The sequence below is a fragment of the Herpailurus yagouaroundi genome, unplaced genomic scaffold, assembly GCF_014898765.1.
Source record: "Herpailurus yagouaroundi ecotype Mexico unplaced genomic scaffold, PumYag 28, whole genome shotgun sequence".
Classification (NCBI taxonomy): domain Eukaryota; kingdom Metazoa; phylum Chordata; class Mammalia; order Carnivora; family Felidae; genus Herpailurus; species Herpailurus yagouaroundi.
The window spans coordinates 37,925,418-37,950,266 of NW_024412376.1; the positions used below are offsets into that span (position 1 = coordinate 37,925,418).

Sequence of the window (24,849 nt, forward strand, 5' to 3'; positions counted from 1 at the left end):
CTCCTAACAAGACACAAACACCCTTGTGAATTCCAGATTCTAAAGCTATCCGCCATCACCTCTGAGATTTCATTTATTTGTTCCAATCTCTGACTGTCCGTACTGCCCTTTGTACCATTCAGGGCTGGGGCCTGAAGATGAGTAAGACCAGGAGTCTACAAGCTGGTGGGGAATACAGATCTGTAAGAAAACAGACATTCACCTCAGTGTGGTCCTGTTAGGCCGGAGGCACACAAGGTGTCATGAATGAACACCAAGGGGGCCTGGCCTGAGGCCAGAAGATGACAAAGGTTTCCCGCGGAGGATATGCTGGAACCAGGCCCTGAAGACCTAGTGGGAGTTGCCCGGTGATGGGAAGGATGAGGGGATTCTGGGTAAGGGAGTGGCCATTGGACACTCAGAGACGAGCAGGCATGGAGGCTTAGGAAACCCAGAAACTTCGGGGTGCCAAGGGGGCACGCAGGAAAGCTCAGGAGAAAGCTGCAGAGACCACCAGAGGCCACCGTGCAAACACTTCTGTCAGCGGCCCTCAAAGCTATAGATCTCCAGCACACTCCAGTTTCACTCGGAGGGGTGGAATGAAAGAACAGACCAGAAGCAAGGAGCCTGTTGGCAGAGTGCCAGTAAGAAATGCCATGGGCCTCAGCTGAGGTAGGTGGGAGAGCAGTTATCTCACATCGCATGACTTCCAGTTCTTACTCGGACAGCGGAGCGACATGGAGGATAGTGTTTTTCAGCCTGGCGAGAGCTAGAGGAGGAGGAATGAGTTCAGAGGGAAGGGGCGGGGCAGGATGCCATGGTCCATTTTGGACGTGCTGAGCTGGGCTGCCTGTGGGACAGACATCCCCCTTACGGGCATAACCAGGAGGCAGGCAGATATATGATCTACCACTGACGGGAGATATCTGGCAGGTATAAATCCTAGAGTTCTCATTTGTTCGTTATTCAGCACATGTTTATTTAGACTCTGTGCAAAGCACTGTGCTAAGCATGGGAAGATCAGTCAGCACACAGATATAGTCCCTGCTCTCTGAGCTGACAGTCTAGAAGCTGGTGGTTACAAAGCAGTGAGCTAGCAGGTGCCCTGAGAAGGCGAAGGTAACAGTAAGCTAAGGCCTGAGGGAAAGATGAGTAAGGTTAGTCAGGCAAAATCCAAGAGGTAAGAGTGTTCCAGGTATAGGGAATAGCACGGGTAGAAATCTTGAGGTAAGTTCAGGCATCATACTTCTGGCAATGCAAGTGCATAGTCCAGTATGGGTGGAACGTGGATTTCGTGGCTTATAGATGGTACTTGAAGTTGTTAAAGCAGAAGAGAACTGTCAGGGAGGGTACGGCCTGATAAGATGGCTGAGGAAGGAGCCGGAGATGCTCTGGACTCTTAAGTGAGAAGCGTGGGCAGAGGAGGAGGCAGCCGAGAAGAAGTGGCAGAGAAGAGGAAAAGTAGGACAGAGTTAGCACCACAAAAGCCTAAGAAAAGGAAAGTTTCAGGAAGGGAGGAGCAAGCAGCAAACTTAAATGGGAGAAGGAGGGAGAGTGAATTCATCAGGAACCCCAGGCTGATGGCCGGGGCCTGGCAGGGTCCCGGTGGAAGGGGGAGCCCAATCTCAGCAGGTGTGTCATTTGTCTCAGCAGCCTCCCATGGCCACGAAGAAGTGGAGGAGGGGGGACAAGCATATGTTGATACATGATTCTGAAAAACTATTCCCTCAAAGGAGGTTAACACCATACAGTGCCAGTTTCACATCCAGCCTCTTGCTTGCAACGTGTATATGTATGTTGTAATGTGGCATTTGGGATCAATTCACTTCCTCACTTAGCTCCTTACCACCAGTGGCCTTGGATGAGTTCCCCTCTATGACCCTCCATTTCTTCTCTATGAAACAAAAATGACAGTACCTGCCTCCAAGGGTTTTTGAGAGGAAAATGCACAGTGCCTGGCACATAGTGAGCCCTCTGTGTTAGTTTCCTTCTCTTTGCCAGGTCGGTATACCAAGTACCAAAACAGTGGCCACCCTCAGTCCCCTAAATTCCTGTGGCATCTGTGGCCTTTTTGTCGTTCATTCCTGTCCTTTCAGGTTTGGCCTCTCTTCAGAAACTCCACTCTACACTGAAAATATTGTGGCCTTCAGTGAAGACTGGAACCATCTAGAAGAGTTTATGGAGGAGATACAACTGTATCTTAAGAATGGCCTTAAAGAACGGATAGGATTTGGTGAGGCAGAGGTCTGGGCAGCACCTGTAGGGAGCCAAGGGTGGAATGGCAAAGAACTGGCATGTTTTTAGACCGAGGAGGAGCATAGCTTACAGGAGCAGAGAATGGAAAACGGCACTGCTTCCTGTATGGTTGGAGCAGGGCTGGAATCTGAGGGTGTGGGAAGTCACAGGGGAGGTTAGCTGTGAATCCAGTAAATACGTGTAGAGCACCACTAAAAGGACCCCATCCAGGCCCTCAAGGAATTCTCCATCTCCTGGGGAGGACTAGACTCATGCATCAGTATTTTATTTCAAGGCAGAAAGGGGTGCTTCCTGTTTTAGAACTATACACAGTGCAGTGAGAGCAGAGAGGAGGGAGATTGATGTTGGCCAGGAGAAGCTGGGAAGGCTTCAAGGTGTGGTTTGAGCTTTTGGAGGAGTTACCGATCTGATCTTTAAATGTGTGGTTTTCCATGTTATTGGCTATGATTCTTAAAGTCACTGACTTTTCTTGGCAGAGACCTTAGATAACCTTTGGTTCAGCTCATTCCTTTAGCAGACAAGGTGGCACACCTCAGGTGGCGAGCTGCTAAGACTGGAAGCCACGTCCCCGGACTTCCGAGCTAGTTTCTTTCTATATTGGTCTATAAAATTAGGGGTTTGCTCGACAACCATGTTGGTAGCTGTTAAAGGAGCTAAGGTTAATAAATTAGCTTGTCAAGTGCACTTGGAGCCCCTGGTATTTACCCAAACAGTTCCTATGCACTAGAGTTTTAAGAACCCAAAGGGTACCCCGTTCTAAATAAAAGTATATGTAACTGTTCCAAAAGCAGGTAAAGAGGAAGCTAAACAATAGCTCTATCACACAATTTATGTAGATCAAGAGCTGAGGATCCAAAACCAAGCTGTAGGCAGCCTCTTTCTACACAGTTCAAAGAACCATTAGCTGGGCTGGATACACCAGCCTCACCTTGGAATAAACAGTAATTAGTGCACAACTCAGCTGCTGGGGCTAACATTTCCAGAGCTTAGAACGGCCGTAGCTGCGGAGCTTCGCAGTAGTCTCATGATGACCCCAGGCAGGGAACACTCTGGAGGTCAAGTTGGTAAGAACTGATTTTGCAAATTAGCACTCATCTTTAAAGACCTGTCATGGTGTTTAAAGGGTCCAACCAGAAAAGCTCTTGTTGAACTCAGCTTTTTAATTATTTTGAGCATATTGCTTTGAAAGTTGTTTTTCTGTTAACTCCTTCTAAATCTCTATTAATAACAGGTTTGATGTAGTTAAGAAAGTGGAAATTACAGATACCCTGGCCAAGCATTTCGTGGTGAGATCAGGCAAGCCCCTCCATCCAGTTGTCCAGTCTAGTTGAGTGCCCCAAACTTCAGGTCAGCCAGGGGCAGCGGTTCCTGAGGCACTAGCAGATCAGGGCAGGCTTTTGAGCCAGGAGGGGCTTGATGGTGAAGGGAAGGGAAGTCCAGCAGTGTGATGCATGGGATAGCATCCAAGTGGGGCTTCAGGGTTCAGAGCCTGTTAAAGATCATTCTGGCGGGCCTGTGAGCGAACAGTGCGTATGACTTCTTAAACCAAAACAAAGAATATGTGACAGAAACCATGTGTGGCCCACAAAGCCTTAAATACTTACTCTCTGGCACTTCCCGGAAGAAGTTTGCTGACCCCTGGTTTAAAACACATTTGGTGAGAGCTGGTTGAATCTCATGGTGGAGAGAATTGGACCCCGAAGAAGCAGCGGCAGTCTTGGGAACAGATGTGCTTCCTTTCCCTGGCAGCCTGAGGTGGAGGCAGAAGACCATGTGGGAAAGAATGCTCATTATCGGGCATTAATGGCCGGTGCTCATTATCGGGCCAGGAGTGAATGAGGGACAACCAGGGAGAGGGAAGAGATGGGAGGCCCAAGGAGAGGAGTTTTCACAAAGGGCTTTAAATGTAGCCCAGAAGTCAGGGTGCAGCAGAATGGGGAAAGCTGTTATGCTTGGCAACAAGCGAGGAGGGGTGTGATTTTTAAGAGAACATCCTCTGTAGAAGGGGAGGATTGGTGCTGGAATGGCACATGCTTACGAGGACAGATAGTAGCCACTAGTGCTAGATATTTATCCGTAAAAGTAAGGTAAGAGACCAGGCTTGCAGACTCCGAGATCACTTGCAGACATTTTCAAGATAGGAAGATCTGAGCATTTGTGAGGGTGCATGGTTAAAGCCAAGAGAGAGGAAACAAACATGCAGACGGGATCTGCAGGAGTGGAAAGTAATGGGATAAAAGCATGGGTTGAGGGGTTTGTTTGCTGGAAGAGGAGGAGGAGGGCATGATAGAAATTTCTGAGTCGTGCATCATGAGCTGCTGTCCTTGTGAAGTGAGAGGTGGGGGCAGGCGCTGAGAAGGGAGGTGGGAAGAAGATGCCGTGGCTGTAACAGTTGCTTTGGTGGGGCCACCGGATAGGGGTGTGGGGAATTCATCGAGAGGAACATAAGGATTATTGAGCAGCAAGAGCCACCTGGATGTCCAAGTCCCAGTGTCCTCCTCCAGGAGCTTCCTGTGTCCCATCTTAGCAGAAGTAGAGAAGGTGGACTTTGGGCTTGAAATGGGTGCAGAGATGGAGATGGGCTGCTCATTTCTCTGATGCAGGGAGGGGGCAGGGATGTGCAGTTGTAGAGGTGGCAGTGCGTCTGCTCCCGATGCAAGCTGGAGGTGGTGTCATGACCCTGAAAGAGTGCTAGCCGGACTAGAGGAAGTGGGCAGATGGGAAGGATCCCTTTGTACCTACACTGGCCTCAGGGGATTGGAAGCTGGCATGCAAAGCTTAAGCGTTTAGGTGTCAGATTCTTCTTAGTGGAGACACATTCACTGTCCAGAGACTGGCATCTGACAGCAACAAATCAGTAGCTTGTGCCTCGGCTGCCAATATGTTGCAAATCTGATGATGGTTTATTTATTTAACTGAGGAGTGGGGTCTTTCAGGATCCGTGTGACAGGTACTGATCTTTGTCATTGTCGTATTCAAGGTTAGCCCCGGCATATCTGGAATTAATGTAGGCGGTATACCAGATAGATATCCCTGTTGGTGGGAAGAGTTCTGTGACACAATTTCTTACTGACCGACTGTGTGTCAAGCATTTGTGGGTACAGAAAGATGAGTGAGAAATCTCAAATGCTGTTAGGTCAGTGGAAATGTTTTATGGTGTACATTTATGACCTAACTAACGAATTAAGGTCATTAGATGAAAGGCAAAGTATTTTTAGTTACGTCGTGTTCTATTTCTATTCTCCATCTCCATGTCCCTTATATCATCAACTCATATGGGAGAAGGGACCTTTTCTTTTTTTCATGCTCTAGAAATCCAGTTCACCCTCAATGCTTATTATGGGTTCTATACACTGTCTACACTCTAATCAGCCACTGTATTTTCTAGGATTGCAGAGCATCCAAGGAACCCACATTTTTAAAACAAACTGATTCTTTATTACTTGTCAGTAAGGTAGAAGGCTGGAAAGGGGGTTTATCAGTTTATTTCCCAGCCCTCTGTCCCTCTTGCTGCTGAGATTTAATCAGGGTGATTCACAGATGTTCCGAATGCCAACTTAATAACACCAGACAGTCTCCAAACTTAATTTCCACTTGGAATTACCTCTTATCCATACTTTGGGATAAACAAAGACTTTAAGGATGATGGTCTGCCTCCGTGTGTCAGCTGCTTCGAATGAACAACCCTAATGAGGTTTCACTGTGCTTGAATCAGAGTCCAGTAAGTCAGAGCTGGTAAACTTGAACTCAGTTGGTTTGGAATGCATGGAAACTGGATGGGGGCTAAGTGGCAATTTCCTTTTTATTATCTAAAAGCACGCAAAGAAATTAATTGTGATTGATGAAAACTAAGACAAAAGGTGTTTTCAAGTGGCGTTAAGCACTTCAAAAGTTTTAGCTTATACAGACATACTAACGTGCTATTTATAAGTCATTCCTATTTAAAACTAGTCCTCTAATGACCTCAGATAAACAGTGTTCTTTTAGCCTAGTTGCTGTATGTGTTTAAAAGTAGCAAAATCAGGGGTGCCTGGGTGGCTCAGAGCAGTGGCTCTTGATCTCGGCTCAGATCATGATTTCGGGGTCGTGAGTTCAGGCCCCGTGTTGGCCTCTGCCCTGGGCGTGAAGCCTGCTTTTAAATAATAAGATAGCAAAATCACATATTTTAAAAGAAATAGTCTAGGGGCACCTGGGTGGCTCAGTCGGTTAAGCATCCAACTTCGGCTCAGGTCAAGATCTCACAGTCTGGGAGTTCGAGCCCCACATCAGGCTCTGTGCTGACAGCTCAGAGCCTGGAGCCTGCTTCAGATTCTGTGTCTCCCTCTCTGCCCCTCCCCAGCTTGTGCTCTCTCTCTATCAAAAATAATAAACATTAAAAATCTTTTTAAAAATAGTCTATAGTTCAGTGTTACTTTTCACTAAGTCACATCCTAAAGGTATAGATATAATGGATCCTGGGCCCTTCTGTGGTGAAAGCTCTCAGAAAGCTGTTGTGAGCCTGTGGAGGAGAACAGTGTCTGTGCAGATGCCCATGGGGACAGTTAACGAAGCGGATGGCAGTCACTGCACTCTCTTAAGGAAAAGCTCTTACAATTAAAAAGAATTTATATTTGCATAAAAACACTCAGAAAAGTAGCCTTGTTAGCTCTTTTGTTTGAAGTAATTTTTAGACTGATCTTGCATTCGAAAATATTTAATTACTGAGTGGTAGGTTTTTTGTTTTTTTGTTGTTGTTGTTTTGTTTTTCTCTTGTCATGGTTCATGAATTTTGCAGCCACTCCTTTTTTTTTTTTTTTTTTTTTTTTTTTTGACTAATTAAACTGAGCAGTTGTTGCTACAACTTCTGCCAAACGGCCATTACTGTTGTGTGGTAAAACAACACTAGTCACCGAAACTTGTTATATCCTAACCTACAAAATAAATAGAGCCCCATTGCCCTGTTATTTCCATTCCTGGGTGTGTTATTTAAACCTACAAAATCGAGCACTCTTCTTCTCAATGGGTGTATGCTGACAGTGTGAAATGTACATTTATTTTTCTCTCCTTTTGGGGGCTGCTAGTCCTGTCACACCTTCTGTGCTGGCTGAGCTTCTCAACCTGCTGGACAGAAAAGTAATTTCTTCAGCAGCAGCTAAACAGGTATGTCCCCACTTCCTAAAGTTTCTGACTGCTCTGCTATTCCAGTAGATGTTATATGTGAAATTCAAATGCCGTCACTAACTGAATTTCATAAAGTATTAAATGCGTGTAAGGGCTGTTTTCATACTGAAAAGGTAGAAACATTTCAGTTAGCAAATGAAAAAAGGCTGGTATGTGCAATGCAGGTAATGTGCTTTCCATCTTTGCTAAGCAGGTGGTTCCTGTGTGGTCTTGCCTGGAACGTTTTCCAAACATTTGTTTATGTGAAAGGCGGGACTGTAGCTTTTGGGGGCTTCGAAGCACATGCACTGCCCCTGTGACCCCCACGAGGCCGAAGCCAGAGCACCTTCAGCACTGCTCCCCGGCCCTCTAGTTCTTCTCAGTCCCCTGCAGGCTCCCAGTCAGTGCTAGGGCCTTATTTGTTTTCATTGCATGATTGCCCCCTGAAATTTAGTCTTCCAGCAAGGAGGATGAGGTCAGACAGACTGCCTCTTGTTTAGTAGATAAAACTTTATACACGTGCGCAGTGTATGCAAACTGAGAAAAACAGCATCGTCATCAAAGGTGGCCTCTGCCTCGTCTCCTTTCCACCTGACAGTCATAGGTGGGTGAAAGGTTCCTGGAATCCAGAAAAGTCTTAAAGGATAAAGAACACCAAGGTGGCTGCCTTATTTCGACTTTGGGTATCAAAGCCATCAATGCTTCAGCCAGAAACTTAGTGTGACTTTAATGGTGCCTTCTGCATTTAATATTTATACCACATCAACAGTAGTGGCAGGCACAAAGTGAGGCTTTGGAAAAGCAACTGCTTTTGGCTAATTATGAGGCGTTGTGGCACTCACACCCAGCTCTGTGCAGTGAAACTGGAGACAGAACTAATAAAGTCTCTGTTTACCCACCGCCCAGTGAGGCTGTCGACTACAGGGACCATGGCACATGTAGGAAAGGATTTGAGTTGCCTGGATGTCAGAGGAATACAAATGTTTATGACAGTGCTCAGCAGTGACAGAAAGATTAGGTGGCCTGAGGGCATCTATATATATATATGTATGTATACATAACAGCAGATGAATTGTAGCATTTGAAATGAAAGAAGGGAAAAAAAATCTTCCCCTTCTCACTCATCCTGCCCCACCAGACAAGGAAAAGGGAGGAAACCTAGTGCAGGGAATGTGATTGGTTCGGTAGGACCAATGGAAAATGCTAGAAGATGCTGATGGTTGGTTCAGATGTAGGTAGGGACACCTTAGATTGTATCAACTTTCAGCATGCTCAAAGGAAGCAGGGTGCATCCTGGCTGCTGTGAGGTAATCAAACTGAAATAAAAGTCTGACTAGAAAGGTGTTAAATGTATGTTGCATGAGGGAATCTCCTGTGTATATTATTGCCTTGGGGGTTTTGCTTTATTTATTTTTCTACTTTGTTTTCTGTATTTAATAAAATCATGTATGATTTTCTGGTGGAAAAAAAAGGTATTTTTTCATTATAAAGAATTTAAGTAATATAGAAAAAGATAAAGATCTTCAAATTTTACCACCTTGAAATAACTACCATTAATATTGGGTGGACACCCTTCCAGGCATCCTTCCATGCACATGTACTATTAGAAGGATGGATTGATGGGATGGACAGACATGAAGTTAGAGAAATAAAGACTTTAGAAAATAAGAAATAAGAGGTTATAGTGATTTTTTTTTTTTAGTTTATTTCTTTATGAGCCAGGCAGTTCATTGGCTTTTAGTATATCCACAAACCTATTCAGCCATCACCCTATCTAATTCCAGAACATTCTCATCACACAAAAAACCAAACCATTAGCAGTCATTCCCCCACTAACCCCTTGCCCTAGGTTACTACTAATCTACTTTCTGTCTCTGTGGATTTGCCTATTCTGGACATTTAATGTAAATAGACTTGTACAGTATGTGGCCTCTGTGTCCGGCTTATTTTACTTAACGTGATGTTTTCAAAATCCATCTATGTTTTAACATGTGCCAGTACTTCATTTCTTTTTAAGGCTAAAGAATATTCTACTGTAAGTATATGCCACATCCGTAAATGGACATTTGAGTTGTTTCCAGTTTTGGGCTCTTATTGAACATGCTGCTTTGAACATTTGTGTTCAGATGTTTTTGTTTGAGCATCTGTTTTCAAGTTGGTTACGTATAGACCTGTACGAACGGAATTTCTGGGTCATATGGTAGTTGTACATTTAACATTTTGAGGAGCCGCCCGACTATCTTCCAAACTGGCTGCACCCAGTTGCATACCCATCAGCAATGTATGAGGGTTCCTGTGTCTCCATATCCTTGCTAGCACTTGTTATTGTCTGTCTTTTTGATTATAGTCATCCTAGTAGTAGGTGTAAAGCGATAATCTCACTGTGGGCTTGATTTGCATTTCCCTAATGACCAACTACGTTGAGCATCTTTTTGTGTCTTTTGTAGGGTACTTTTTTAAAAGGAAAATGTTACAATTAACTTTTTACTGAATTTTTAAAAAGAATCCAAGTAGGTCTTGGCTTCTAGAAACCCTGTGAGCCGGAGGGTGCTCCAGTAGAGCAGACTCTCTGCTTCTACTCCTTCTTGGTGTTTCCCTCTGACGGATTGGGGTTCTATTAGTAATTAGATGACCAGGAGATGAGGAAAAAAAAGTAGACAAAGTAACTGACTCCTAAGGATGACAGATATGTAGAAAGAGCCATCCTGTCCTTAGAACACTCTGAGTTCCAAAGAATCTCCCACTTTATGTCTAATTTACTATTAACCCATCACTCTCCCTTACATCATTGCCCATTATTTCATCCCTTACACATTTCACCGCCCCTTCCTTGGAGGTACTCCGGCAGTGCTCCTGAGATTTACAGGCCTCATCCCCTTGGCACCCCAGGGGCAGGGATGTTGACAGGTTGCTATGATGCAGCACTCCTGTTTTTCAGAAACGGAAAGAGAAAAAGATTACTTATCATCATGAGCAACCTCCTGGTAACTGTGGACAAAAGCATCTCGATTCTTGTCACAGGATCTAGTTCTAGCTGTTGAAGTTGTGGGTAGCTGCCCCTGTCTCCCTCACCAAGGAGAGGACCGTCAGAGTCACGGTTCACCTGCAGACCTGCACCCTGGGATCCTGAACCTCTTGTGAGTCAGAGACCCTGGGTGTTGTCCACAGCCAGCCACAGCCCCAGGGGAAATGGTGTGGACTGTGTGCATGCCTCCTTTGTGCACACTGGAAATAGATGTGGCTTATCCACTGTCTCTTGGGGATTGTCCGGTTAGCATTTCTAGTGGAACCAAGCCAGGTTATGATTCCATAGCAATGGAAATTGAATTTTAACATGTTAGGTATGCCACTTAACCCGTCTCCTCTTGTCTACTTAGGGATCTGCTTTAAAGAGAAATCACCAACCCCTTTTAATGCAGAAAATGTTATATGTAATGCAGTAAAACTGTTACAAATGATGTGATGTCTTTTTCTCCCTTTTAGTGAGTGCTTCAGTTCTATGTGCATTTTACTGTGCCCTACTTCTTTTCAGGGCTTGGGCTGATGTTTGTGCCTTTCTAGAAGAATGACCTTTCACAGTTCTTGCCTTTGAGCAGAGGGGACACCCCTTTCTGTTCCTGTCCCGGCCCCCTCCCTACCTTCTCCTTTCAACAGGCCTTTCCTCCACACTCTGACCCTGGAAACCCCTGGACAGGTGAGAGGCCCAACTGCTTTCCTTCCATCCTTCCTTCTAGATACTTTAAAAATAGCTTTAGCGAGACACAATTGGGTAGTAGTTGAAAGGGTGTGTGAATTCAGTCCCCAGGGAACTTAAGGCTGCCCTATGTGTCGGAGCCGGCTCTGTGGTCAGTGTGTGATTGGGGGTTCCCAGGTTGCGTGACCCCATGCTTTTGGTGGCCATTTAACACAGACGGCCAACATTACCCTAAGAATCCTGTGTTAGGGACTTTGATCTTGGGTGGGCAGCGGCAGGGCCTGGGAGCTGCACTCCTAGCCAGAAACAGTTGCACTTCGATAGCACTTCCCAGGGTGGTGATTAAACACAGACAAAAGCTGAGGATTTATGCTGCAGCACGAGGCTGGCAAGTACAGAAGCCATTATGTTTGCAGCAAGAGGGCTGGGGAGCCCTGTTGAGTCTGGCCTGGAGGTGGAAGGCCCCTTCAGTGATTCTCACCCTGCTGGGCTTCGGCCAGGAGAGCACAGACTGTGTCTCAAACAGGAACGAGCAGAGGATTAGACAGCTGGAGTCTACTGCATCGGCCCAGGGGGCTGGGGCTGGGCTGCGGTGGCCACTCGACCAATTGAGGAAGTTAATAAGCTGGTATGTTTTCACTCTGGGAGTAGAGAACACCCCAGACGCAGGGCTCCCATTTGTTCCTGGAGGCCGCTGAAATGTTTCTCCGGCGTCACTCTGTATCCCCGCCCTACCTCGCTCTACTTTCTCGGGGAGCAGCCAGCCCCTGCATTTAAAAGTATCCATCCCAGCACTGTCTTGCGTTTCCTCTTGAATGGTGTGGTTTGGCAGCGGTTCCCGAGCTGCCTCACATCGCCTCTGTTCTGGTGTTTTTGGCTCAGGCTCATCCAACCAGCGTTCGAGCCTGTCGGGTCCCACTGTATTAGGTGCCAGGCAAAGGCTGAGCCCCTGGTCAGCCTGCTCGGGTCCGCTGTGTGCTGTCAGCCACGGTGGCTGTTGCAGGCCAAGAAAAATGATGCAGGCCCAGGAGCGGCCTCCTGGGTCGGCCAGGTGTGCCAGCTTACGATTCCCAGGCCCCAGGGACCGCCCACGTCTGCTGAGCTTTCCACCGCATCTGCCTATAAAGAGGTGCTGCATAGATTCCTGAGTCCTCACAGGTGATTGCACTTTTGAGCCAGGGATCTAGATCCCTCTTGAGATTTCCACATTCTCCTGCTGAATGTTGGACATTTTTTAGGCACTGTTTTAGGAGACTGTGCAGATGAACAAAATAAACACTGGTCAAAGTCTAAATACTTACCAGAGGGCTAATTTAATCATATTATAAATATACTTAATGGATTTAATTTTTTTATTAATATGAAAAGTAGTTCTGTAGCAAGTAAAACAAAAGCAGATCACAGACTGTATATATGTTGTGATTGCAACTGTGTTCTCAAAGAAAAATAGGGGAAGGAAAAACCCCAAAATACTAACATTTATTATCTTGAGGGAATGGGAAATACAGGTGATTTCTTTTTATCGTTTTTGTATTTCCTTATTTTCTATAGTGAACATGTTTTTAATAGAAGTATAGTTGACACATAATCTTACATTAATTTCAGGTGTACAACTTAGTGACTTAACATTTATGTACATTATAAAATGATCACTATAACTCTGATTACCATGTTACCAAAGTTTATTATTGACTATAGTCACTATGCTGTACTTTGACATCCCTGTGACTTGTTTTGTAACTGTAAGTTTATACCTCTTAGTCCGCTTCACATATTTCCCACAACCACCATTTTGTTCTCTGTATCCCTGAGTCCATTTGTCTTGTGTTTTTTAGATTCCACATACAAATGAACTCATATGATATTTTTATTTCTGACTTATTTCCCTTAGCATAGCACCCTGTAGGTCCATCTATGTTGTCACAAGTGGCACGATTTTCTTTCTTATGGCTGAGTAATATTCGTTTGTATATATATACCACATCTTCTTTATCCATTCATCTTCTGATACACACTTAGATTGCTTCCATATCCTGGCTATTATAAATAATGCTGCAGTGAACATACAGATGTATATATCTTCTCAAATTGTTTTTTTTTATTTTGTTTGGATAAATATCCAGAAGTGGGATTACTGGATCATACGGTGGTTCTATTTTTAATTTTTTGAGGAGCTGCCACACTGTTTTCCAGAGTGGCTCCATCAGTCTACATTCCTACCAACAGTGTATGAGGATTCCTTTTCTCCTCACCAACATTTATTGCTTCTTGTGTTTTGTTTTTAGCCATTCTGACAGAAGGTGGTACCTCATTGTGGTTTTGATTTGCATTTCCCTCAAGATTACTGATGTTGAGCATCTTTTCATGTGTTTGTTTGTCATCTGTATGTCTTCTTTGGAAAACTGTCTATTCAGGTCTTCTACCCGTTTTTTAATCAGATCATTTGACGTTTTTTGGTGTTGAGTTGTATGAGCTCTTTGTATATTTTGGATATTAACCCCTTACTGGATATATCACTTGCAAATATCTTCTCCCATTCAGCAAGTTACCTTTTCATTGTGTTGATGGTGTCCTTTGATGTACAAAAAAGGTTTTTGGTTTGATAGTCCCGTTTATTTTTGCTTTCATTGCCCTTGCCTGAGGAGACAAATCCAAAATAACATTGCTAAGACCAGTGTCCAAGATTTTACTGTTTTAAGAGTCTTATAGTTTCAGGTCTACATCTCCGTCTTTAATCCATTTTGAGTTAATTTTTGTAAATGGTGTAAGAAAGTGGTAGTTTGATTATTTTGCATGTAGATTTATTATATTGCATTATATTCATTGACTCCTTTGTCATAGATTCATTGAACATATCAGTATGGTTTTATTTCTGGCCTCTGTTCCATTGACCTCTGTTTTTTTTTTCCCCCCTTTTTGCCAATATCATACTGTTTTGATTACTGTAGATTTGTAGTACAGTTTGAAATCAGGGAACATGCTGCTTCACACTTTGTTTTTATTTCTCAAGATTATTGTTGCTATTTAGGGTCTTTTATGGTGGTTCCGTACAAATTTTAGGACTATTTGTTCTAGTTCTGTGTAAAATAATGTTGGCATTTTGAAGGGGATTGTATTGAATCTATAGATTAGTTAGTATGGACATTTTAACAATATAAATTCTTCCAGTCAGTGAGGATGGAATATCATTCCATTTATTTGTGTCATCTTCAGTTTCTTTCATCGGTGTCTCATAGTTTTCAGAGTACAGGTCTTTCACTCTGGTTACATTTTTTTCCCCCAGGTATGTTATTTTTTTTGATGCAGTTGTAGATGGGATTGCTTTCTTCTCTTTCTGGTATTTCATTATTAGAAAAGCACAACCAATTTCTGTATATTGTATCCTGCAACTGAATTTGTTTATTCTAATAGTTTTTTGGTGGAGTCTTTAGAGACTTCTTAGTATCATGTCATCCATAAATAGTGACAGTTTAACTTCTTCCTTGCCAATTGGATGCCTTTTCTTTCTTTTTCTCCCCTGATTGCTAGGACTAAGCTAGAACTTACAGTACTATGTTGAATAAGATAGTGGCAAGAGTGGCCATCCTTGTCTTGTTCCTGATGTTAGAGGAAAAGCTTTCAGCTTTTACTGTTGAATACGTTAGCTGTACGTTTTGCATATATGGTCTCTATTATGTTAAAGTGTGTTTCCTCTCTAGCCACTTTGTCATAAATGGATGTTGAATTTTGTCAGAGGTGGTTTTTTTTTGCATCTACTGAGATTATTACATGATTTTTATCCTCATTTTGTTAATGTGGTGTATCATGTTGGTTGATCTGTGTATGTTGAACCATCCTTGCATCCCTGGAATAAATCACTCTTGATCATGGTGTATGATCCTTTTCACATACTTTTTAATTCAATTTGTTAACATTTTGTTGAGGATTTTTGCATCTGTTGTTGATCATGAATATTGACATGTTATTTTATTTTTTTAATTTTTTTTTGGTAGTGTCCTTGGTTTTGTTATCAAGGTAATGCCAGCCTTGTACAATGAATTTGGAAGTGTTCCTTCCTCTTCAATTTCTTTAACAATTGTTTGAGAAGTATAGGTTAACTCTTTTAAAAATGTTTGGTAGAATTTGCCTGTGAAGCTGTCTAGGCCTGGACTTTCGTTTGTTGAGAAATTTTTATTACTGATTCAATTTCATTATTGGTAATTGGTCTGTTCAGATTTTCTATATCTTCCTGATTCAGTTTTGGAAGATTATATGTTTCTAGGAATTTATTCATTTCTTCTAGATTGTTCAGTTTGTTGGCATACAAGTTTTCACAGTTGTCTCTTACAATCTTTAGTATTTCTCTAGTATCAGTTATAACTTCTCTTTCATTTCCTATTTTATTTGGAACCTCTTTTTTCCTCAATGAGTCTGACTGAAGGTTTGCCAATTTGGCTTATCTTTTCAGAGAAATAGCTCTTGGTTTCATTTATCTTTTCTATTTTTCTTGTTTTGTTTTTTGGTGTCTATTCATTTCCACTCTGATCTTTATTATTTCCTTGCTTCTACTAAGCTTGGGCTTTGCTTGTTCTTTTTCTAGATCCTTTAGGTGTAACGTTAGTTTGAAACTTTTCTTGTTTCTTGACGTGGGCCTGGATTGCTGTAAACTTCCCTCTTATGACATTTGTGCTGTATTCCATAGATTTTGGAATGTATGTTTCCATTTTCATTTGCCTCGAGGTATTTTTATTATTGCATCTTTGATTTCTTTGTTGACCCATTGGCTGTTCAGTAGCATGTTGTTTAGCCTCCATGTTTCTGTGTTTTCCAGGTTTTTTTTCCTTGAAATCCGTATCCTTGAAATACAGTCATGGTCAGAAAAGATGTTTGATACGATTTCAGTCCTCTTAAATTTATCAAGACTTGTTTTGTGGCCTCACATGTGATCTGTCCTGGAGAGTGTTCCATGTGCACTTGAAGAAAATATGTATTCTGCTATTTTGGGGTGGTAGGCGTCCATCTGGTCTATTGTGTGATTTAAGGCTACTGTTTCCTTATTGATTTTCTGTCTGGGTGATCTTTCCATTGCTGTAAGTGAGGTGTTACAGTTCCTTACTATTATTGTACAGTTGACCCTTGAATGACACAGGTTTGAACTATGCGGATCCACTTACACACAGGTTTTTTTTCAACATATATTAGAAAGTTTTTATTTTGTAAATATAATTTTTTTCATAATGTCTTTTTTTTTTGCTGTATACATATAACAGTGTTTTGTATAAGACAGTATTAATATAGGTACTGACATGATACTTGTACATTAACTTATGGTATTGATAAGTACAGTAATATATTTCTCTTATGATTTTCTTAATAACATTTTCTTTCCTCTAGTTTATTGTAAATATATCTAACATACAAAATATAATACTTTATAATATAAAAGTATATAATATATCTAACATACAAAATGTGTTAACAACTGTTTATGTTTTCAGTAAGGCTTCTGGTTTACAGTAAGCTGTTAGTACTTAAGGTTTGTGGAGTCGAGAGTTATATGTGGTTTTTGACTGCACAGGTGATCAGCACCCTTAAGCTCTGTGTTGTTCAAGAGCCTGATGTATTACTGTTAATTACTCCCTTTGTGTTAATATTTGCTTTGTATATTCAGGTGCTCCTGTATTGGGTGCAAAGATACTATAATTGTCATCTTGTTGGATTGATCCCTTTACCATTATGTAGTGCCCTTCTTTGTCTTGTTATGGTCTTTGTTTTCAAATCTATTTTGTCTGATATAATCATTGGTACCCCAGCTTTCTTTTCATTCCCATTTACATAGAATGTCTTTTTCCATCCCTTCACTTTCAATCTTTGTGTGTCTTTATGTCTGAAATGAGTCTCTTGTAAGGTAGCAAATGTGGGTCCTGGGTTTGGCGGGGGGGGGGGGGGGTTGTTGTTGTTTTGTTTTGTTTTTTTAATTCATTCAGCCACCTGATGTTCTTTGAATAGAACATTTAATTCATTTACATTTAAAGTAATTATTGGTAGGTATGTACTTACTGCCATTTTATTAGTTGCTGGTTGTTTTTGTAGTTCTTTTCTATTCCTTTCTTCTTCTCTTGTTCTCTTCCCTTGTGGTTTGATGACTTTTAGTGTTATGTTTGAATTTCTTTTTCTTTTTATTGTGTGTGCCTATTACAGGTTTTGGTTTACGGTTACCATGAGGTTCATAATATAATACCCTACGTATATGGCAGTCTGTTTTAAGTTAATGGTCACCTAAGTTCAAATACATTCTACAAGCACTATGGTTTTCCTCCCCTTTCCATTGTTTTGATGTCATATTTTCAGTCTTTTTGTATATTGCTTAACTAATTTTTATAGATTAGCTGATTTTGCTTTTGTCTTTTAACCTTCATACTACCTTTACTGTATGTTTGCTTTTATCAGAGATTTTTTCCTTTCACAGTTCTCTTATAGTTGTGGCCTTTCCTTTTTTGTTTCCAAAAGCCCCTGTAACATTTCTTCTAAAGCTGGTTTACTGGTGATGAACTCCTTTAGCTTTTGTTTCTCAGAAACTCTCTCTCCTTAATTCCAAATGATAACCTTGCCAGGTAGATTTGTGGTTGTAGGTTTTTTCCTTTCAGCGCTTTGAATATATCATGCCACTCCCTCCTGGCCTACCAGATTTCTGTGGAAAAATCAGCTAATGGTCTTATGGGGTTTCCCTTGTCCATAACTAGGTGCTTTCCTTTTGCTGCTTTTAAGATTCTTTTTTTCTTTTTGCTGTTCATCTCAGGGGACTTCCACTACCCTGTCTTCCAGATGCCGATTCATATTTGCTCTTGCTTCCTTCTACTGTATTTTTCATTTCAGTTATTATATTTAGCTCTCATTGGCTCTTTTTCATATTTTCTCTTTGTTCATTTTTCTCCCAAGTTTGGTAAGCATCTTTATGGCTGACCTTGAACTATTTATCAGGTAGATTGCTGACCTCCATTCTGTTTAGTTCTTTTTTTGAGGTTTGTCTTGTTCTTTTGTTTGGAACATATTCCTCGGTCTCCTCGTTTTGCCCGACTCTCTGTATTTGTTTCTATGTACTAAGCAGATCAGCGACATTGCCCAGTCTTGAGGAATGAAGAAGGTATGTGCTGATCCCGACTACTCCCCAGGGGTGGTGCACAGGAGCTGCTTGGAGGGGCACCTCAGGGGAACATCTGGGTGGGTTGAGCAGTGCTTGCAGGGTAGATGGAGAGTATCAGAGATGGTGCCCACCAGTGCTTCCATTGCACGAGAAAGTTCCCACAAATCCATGCACCTCTGGCACATACCCTAAGGGTAGTCAATAAATCTCCTCCTTATATGGCCCAAGCGCTTTTCTTTTTTTCTTTTCTTTTTTTTTTTTTTTACCTTTGTTTATTTTTGAGAGAGAAAGAGAGAATGCAAGCAGGGAAGGGGCAGAAAGAGGGAGACACAGAATCCAAAGCAGGCTCCAGTCTCTGAGCTGTCAGCACAGAGCCTGAACTCACAGGCTTGAACTCACGAACCACGATATCATGACCTGAGCCAAAGTCGGACGCTCAACCTACTGAGCCACCTAGGCGCCCCAGCCTGGCACTTTTCAAACGGCTGCCCCTGAGCTGGGTGTCAGAGTGAGTTTGTACTCCAACCTTTTAAGAGCAGAACCTCATTTCCTGTAGCCCTTGTGCTCTCCCGGAGCTAAACCCTGCTGATTTTTAAAGGCACACGTTACTGGGGGGCTCATCTTCCCAGTACAGGTCCCCGGGGCAGCAGCGCCTGACGAGCCTGAATCCTAAACTCCTCAGGGGGGACCTCTGCATTGATTTCCCTCCTACTTGTGGACTGCCACGCCAGGCGTGTAGGTCCTGACTAGACCACGTCTCTGCCCCTCCTGCCCACCTCACTTTAGGTCTTTAGTTGTGGAAGAGCTGTTCTGCTAGTCTTCAGGTTGTCCTCAGAGACGATTGTTCTGGATGTAGTTGTAGTTTTGGTGTGTCCTTGGGAGGAGACAAATTCAGGATCTTCTTACTCCGCCATTTTCATCCTATCCTCCCCAACATGTATTTACTCATATAATTAGAAACAATGTTTTGCAGTTTAAGAAATTTAAGAAATTTCTAATCTAAGAAGTAGATGAGAGAAATTCTTCAGACTTGCTTTTCTGCCTTACACATTGTTCCGTTATCCCTATGCTGCTGATGCTCCACTAAGAAGTTTGTTGAAGGCAGGGAAAGTTCTTACCTGTTTTTGAGCCCTTCTCCCTCAATGCCTCACCCATTTTCTGGCTGAAAAAATAGTTGAAAAGTTGGTTGGACGCATATATAGTCCGTGTTTTTCTAAGAGCAGGGACAGGTTTTCTCTAAGCAGCCAGGCCTGTGCAGCAGTAGCCAGAGGGGTGCCCTGCGGGGGGGCTTCTAGGAAGACCCACCAAAGACACCGCTCAGCCACAGTCACCGTGAGTATTCTGATAGCTGAGCGGAAGGTGCACGGACCATTGTAGCCACGGTAAATATTTGTGGTTTGTCTTTGTCCAGACTGGGGAAACCTTTGAGCCCTGCAGAGATACAAAGCATCTTCCCCTTCATTTGCTTTGCCCTGTGTGCTAATTATTGACAAGCTCCATATTTCTGGGAGGAATGGCTCCTGGCTGGCCTGTCCTGAGCCCGAATGTTCATAAGGAACATCCAGTGCTCAGTACTGACTGCTGGCAGAGGTGAAGGAGGTGCCGCAGGAGACTAACAGGGGAGCCCATACCCCACCCCTTGCGTTTACACTAGAAAAACAAGAGGAAGGAGGAAAACTACCGTAGGAAATGCCTTCTTTAAAAATGTATTCCTTTCTTCCCCAACTTTGATAAGTTTGGGGATTTGTTGCTGTTATTTATTTATTTATTTTTTTTTTAGGTAGAAAAATACACCATTAACATTCGTTATCGTAGCCAGATTTGGGTCTAGCTCCACCAGTAGGGGATAAACGTGGCATGGCAGAGGCCCCTGTGGATTATGATTTATGTTTTTAGTTATTTTCCCTTTTGTAACTTATTATGGGGCCACTTTCTTGCCCCCCTGAAATCATAATTCCCAGCAGGCTGAGCTTTCTGGACTTCATCTCAGTGCAGTGGTTACATCCCTCAGCCTGTGCTGCCCCTGCCTTCAACAGAATAATAGCACCTCAACTAATTTATGCAGTGGGCGTGAAGCAGAGCTGGCCCTGGCCCTCTGACTCCTGGCGGCAGGGGCCCTGTGAGTCCTCAGCTCCCAGCTCCTTCCAGCCTCTCCCGGCCATGTGGTTTGAGTCCATGAGTGGGAAGGGCCCGCTGTCCCCACGGGCCCCGTCTCAGGCTCTGTTCTATGGGAACAGCTCAGCCTGGGTAGACTCTCCAGGTGCTTCAGGAGAGACAGGGAATTCCCATGGGGCAGCCCCGCACATCTGGGAATTCACTGAATCTGCTCTACCTCAGCTCCGCTTGTCCTGGCCGTGGCAGGTGGAGCAGGTCCTCACTTCTCCGTCCCTCTCTCCCTCCTCTGGCCCCTAGGTGTTTGAGGAATTGTGGAGGAGTAAAGGGAAGACTCCATCACAGATTGTCTCAGAAAGGAAGCTTGAACTGATGCAGGATGAAGAGGCACTGGAACGGGTGTGCCACGCCATGATGGAGGGGCATCCTCAAGTGGTAATTAACGGTCACCACAGGGTGGAGAGGGTCTACTCTCCTGGTCAGGCCAGGCCAGGGCCAGCCTGAGGACTCGGCCAGGAGCCTCTCCACTGCTCCCTTTCACCGCCCAGAGGCACTTCCTAATTAGGGCCGGCCCAGCTTGCTCAGCAGTTCCCTAAAACACTTTATCCGTTTTTAACTAAGGTCAAGAGCTGAAATTTGGTGACTATTAGAAAAATACCACATTTCCTAGAAGGAAAATCCACCCCTGGAGTTTCATCTCATGCAGTTCAGTTTACAGGGGTGTTTATTGGGCTCACCGGATCCACGTTTTGACCTCCCAGCACGGCACCCTCTCCCAGGGCGGGCACTTTGAGTCTGTTACCACTCACTCTGCTTTATAAGGAGACCGCTCACTAACAAGCCAGCAGGCATGACTGCAGAAAGGGAAGAAAGATGGGCAAACACTTTAGCTCCATGCCTAAAAGAGGTGGGAAGAAAGGCAGAAAGGGAAATTACTTGTAAATTATGGAGAAAATCCTTGACAGGAGCGTAGCTGAAAACCAAGTCATTCTGTGTTCTGAGCACAGAACAAAATATAAAAGCGAAAATGAGTGCCATCCCTTCCTCCCCAAGTCTAATCATACTGTCCAGAGATTTTTTAGTGGGTAAAAAATTGCTAGCATCTCTTTCAGAATAATACCCACCCACCCATCGGCTTGCCGGGGACACTAACAGCTCTGAAAAGAGCTCTCGATAAGGAAAATGAGCTTGCGCTGGGTCCAGCAATCTCCGTCTTCCTGCCTCATCTGTAGTGACTGATAAAGACACACTTTCAGTTTCGGACTCGTCCTGCGGCACTGAGTACAGATGCCCACAGACGTTATTACCCATCAAGATGCCGCAGAGCCAGAGCTCGGGGTGGGTGGCCCTGACAGTCAGTGGCTACTTGATAGGAAGCTGGCGCCTCCTTCTTTTGTTGTCCCCATCCTGCCCACCACAGTGCACTCCCCAACCCCCGTGCTCCGGGACAGCTGCCATTTTTCGGATTTGTCTTCTGACAAACACGTGTCCTTGGCAGGCAGTGGGGGAGAAGGAAAGCCGGGCATCTCCGTGCCTGCTGACCACGGGAGGATTAGAGAAGGACCTCACTCTGACTAGACTAGATCGTTCATCTAGAGTTACCCCAAGACTGAGAAGCTCTGTGTCCCTGTGTCACTGTGGCACCCAGGAGAGCACCCTCGTTCCTGCATTCCAGCTCCCTTGCTGTGGACAGTCCCTCGTCATGCACACAGCCCTCTCCTTGTCCGCTTTAATCAGAGAGCACAGTGGCAGACATCCCTGTGACGGGAGCCTAGAAACCTCCTCAGAAGTTCACACCTCCCCCCTTTCCTTTTCTCATTTTATATCTAATCCTAACAGGAAAACAAAAGAAATGAAGTTTAAGTGTCAGCAAACATAAACCTTAATTTAGCATTTTTAAGTATGCATATCATTATTTTCTCCTCTAAAACAGTTTCTATCTATCTTTAAAGGTAATGGACATGAAGAGGGGAAACCCCAGAGCCATAAACAAACTGATTGGGTTGGTACGAAAAGTAACTCACAACCGAGCAGATCCTACGGTGATAAAGGAGATCCTGGAGAAGCAGTTGTCGTCATGAGATGTTCTGGGTCCGTCTCTGCCTGAGGGACAGCAGAGCGGCCATGACTGAGAACCTGAGCCCGTGAAACCTGACAACCAGGGGCTCAACCTGCTGGCGCCTCCCAGTCTCTAGCCCCAGCTAGAGCTGTAGGCCACCCAGGGCCAGACCCGACTCTGCCCTGGGATGCTACCTGCACAGACCAGCAGCGACAGCCCCGTTTGCCTCATTGACCTGGAAGTGGTTCCAGGATGGCCGCAGTGGTGCTGAAGGAATAGCACGTTCCAGGCCTTAGTAATTCTAAACTAAGTGAAACACACGGTTTCAAGTGCTGTCACTATTCTAAGAAAACTTCCCATCCCGCACTTCTTTAACAGGTATTTCTGAGTAAGTTCCAAAAGCCAGGCACTGCTCTAGGTGCCAGGCATGAGCAGTGGTCAAGAGGGACCATGGTCTGGATGCAGTATTTTAGACCTGAAAGTAGATGAGTGGAGATGAAAACCACAACAGGACAGACATGCCAAGCACACTTTTGTCTAGACAGGCCCTGCGGGGCTGGGAAGGAGGGCATTAGTCTCACTAGCCCGCACTCATGCACGGAGTAAAAGTGACATTGCCCACCTGCTCAGCTCCCCAGGGATTGCCGGGAGGTCTGAGAGTAAATGAAACATTATTTGTAATAAACAAAAAAAAAAAAGTTTTCAAATAAATTTAATGAACAAAATATATACTGAAATATCACATAAAAAATTAACTTACACGTCAAAGATTGTGCAGCTGACAAGGACCCCCGCCCACCCCACCCTCAAGCCGAAAAAAGATTAAAACAAAAAATGTAACATTAAATTGATTTGTTTTCCCTGGAAAGAATAAGACTATAAACTAGTACATCAAAATCTTGACCTTTAGCAGTAATTGTGGTGCAGTTAACCTCTCCGTGAAGGCTGGGTTGCCTTCACCCCTGTTCTCGTGACAGTAATGCGGCTTCTGTGTAACGCACCGGAGCACCCCTGTGTGCGCCGCGTGCCTTTGTTACCTCTGACTCATGGTGCTCAAAGACCACTTTCACAAATGCTGTCTTGTAACGTGTCAAACCGTGGCATAAGAGAACGGGCTCTTCGGAGGCTCTGATTTTACATTGGCTTCTCCAGCGTACCAAGAAGAGTCCAAGCATTGCCGTCATGAACGGTGGCAGCTGGGGAACCAGAGAGAAGCAGACCTTCCCCATCGCCAGGGTGACCATGAGTGGTGCCCCAGGTGCTGGCAGTTGCTCAGGACTTCCCGAAGCATCCCCCCTACCCAGCCAAAAGAGCAGGGACAGAAAGGAAACCAGACAAGAAGAGGTAAGGTTTTTAAAAAATTGTGACAGGGGCGCCTGGGTGGCGCAGTCGGTTAAGCGTCCGACTTCAGCCAGGTCACGATCTCGCGGTCCGTGAGTTCGAGCCCCGCGTCAGGCTCTGGGCTGATGGCTCGGAGCCTGGAGCCTGTTTCTGATTCTGTGTCTCCCTCTCTCTCTGCCCCTCCCCCGTTCATGCTCTGTCTCTCTTCTGTCCCAAAAATAAATAAACGTTGAAAAAAAAAAATTGTGACAGAATGGCTCAGAATTGTGCGAGAATGTGTTACCTCACGCAGCAACCACGTGCCTGCTCCGCGTGCATTCTGTTCCAACACTGACGACCTACTGGACCTAGAAGTAGAATATTCTCTTTTCTAGAGAGAGAGGCTGAGTCCAACTTCTCTCTGCACTTTGCAAGTCTGAATTACAAATGGGGCAGGACAGCCTGAGCCTGGATTCTGGCAGGATGGTTTTCTCAGGAATATTACGGTTCAGTTTTGTCTTAAAAACTCCCATTTTCACCAAAGGTCTGGCTTCTTGGTAACCAAATGTTACAAAAGATGATACTGGAGGATCTTTCCAGACCCTTTTAAATCAAGGCCTTGCTAAAATGGGTGATGGGGGAGGGGAGGCAGCCAGATGAAGACAAATCACCAAAATTATGTCCAGTGTAGACTGTATTATGGACTGATCATTTCCAGAGAAAAATGCCATGGAGACACCTGATCTTTATAGTGCTGTCTACCTCTGACAACTGCCCGTGGTCTTGAATGCCCACTTCTGAAATCCCGAGAATTAGACAGCTATAACTGCTAATAGAAAAAGTAAAATCAAAACACAGCTCAGATTATCTTACTCGGAACCTGACTATATATTCAAAAGACCTATTTGCATAACAGAAACTCACAAAGTATGGCTCTACTCATAAACAGGTCTCAAGTACAGTTTTAAATACATCGTTGCATGAGTGAGAATTTAGTCTGGTTCACTGCTGTTCCAACGAAAATCACAAGACGTGTGAGTTGGTGTCATGTGAAGCCACTGCCATCTGTCATTGGAATCCACACACCTGTAGGCTGGGCGGGAAACGTGCTGGAAAACTGGCTCATCCCCAGGACGGCATGAACCAACCGGACCTGGTCATGCCCAA

General features: G+C 44.0%; 1 protein-coding gene across 4 annotated transcripts in view; it reads left to right on the forward strand.

The window, feature by feature from the left end:
* Window positions 1-23,168, forward strand: part of GATB (glutamyl-tRNA amidotransferase subunit B) — an 84,024-nt gene extending 60,856 nt beyond the window's left edge. For 3 of the 4 annotated variants that reach the window (XM_040472455.1, XM_040472461.1, XM_040472478.1), the window contains 3 exons: window positions 7,296-7,374; window positions 20,604-20,738; window positions 22,256-23,168. In XM_040472455.1, coding sequence (XP_040328389.1) covers window positions 7,296-7,374; window positions 20,604-20,738; window positions 22,256-22,384 — 343 coding nt within the window. In that variant the 3' untranslated portion in view covers window positions 22,385-23,168. The remainder of the gene's footprint in view (window positions 1-7,295; window positions 7,375-20,603; window positions 20,739-22,255) is intronic. The other variant, XM_040472468.1, reaches the window with a different exon arrangement.
* Window positions 23,169-24,849: the final 1,681 nt, after the last annotated feature.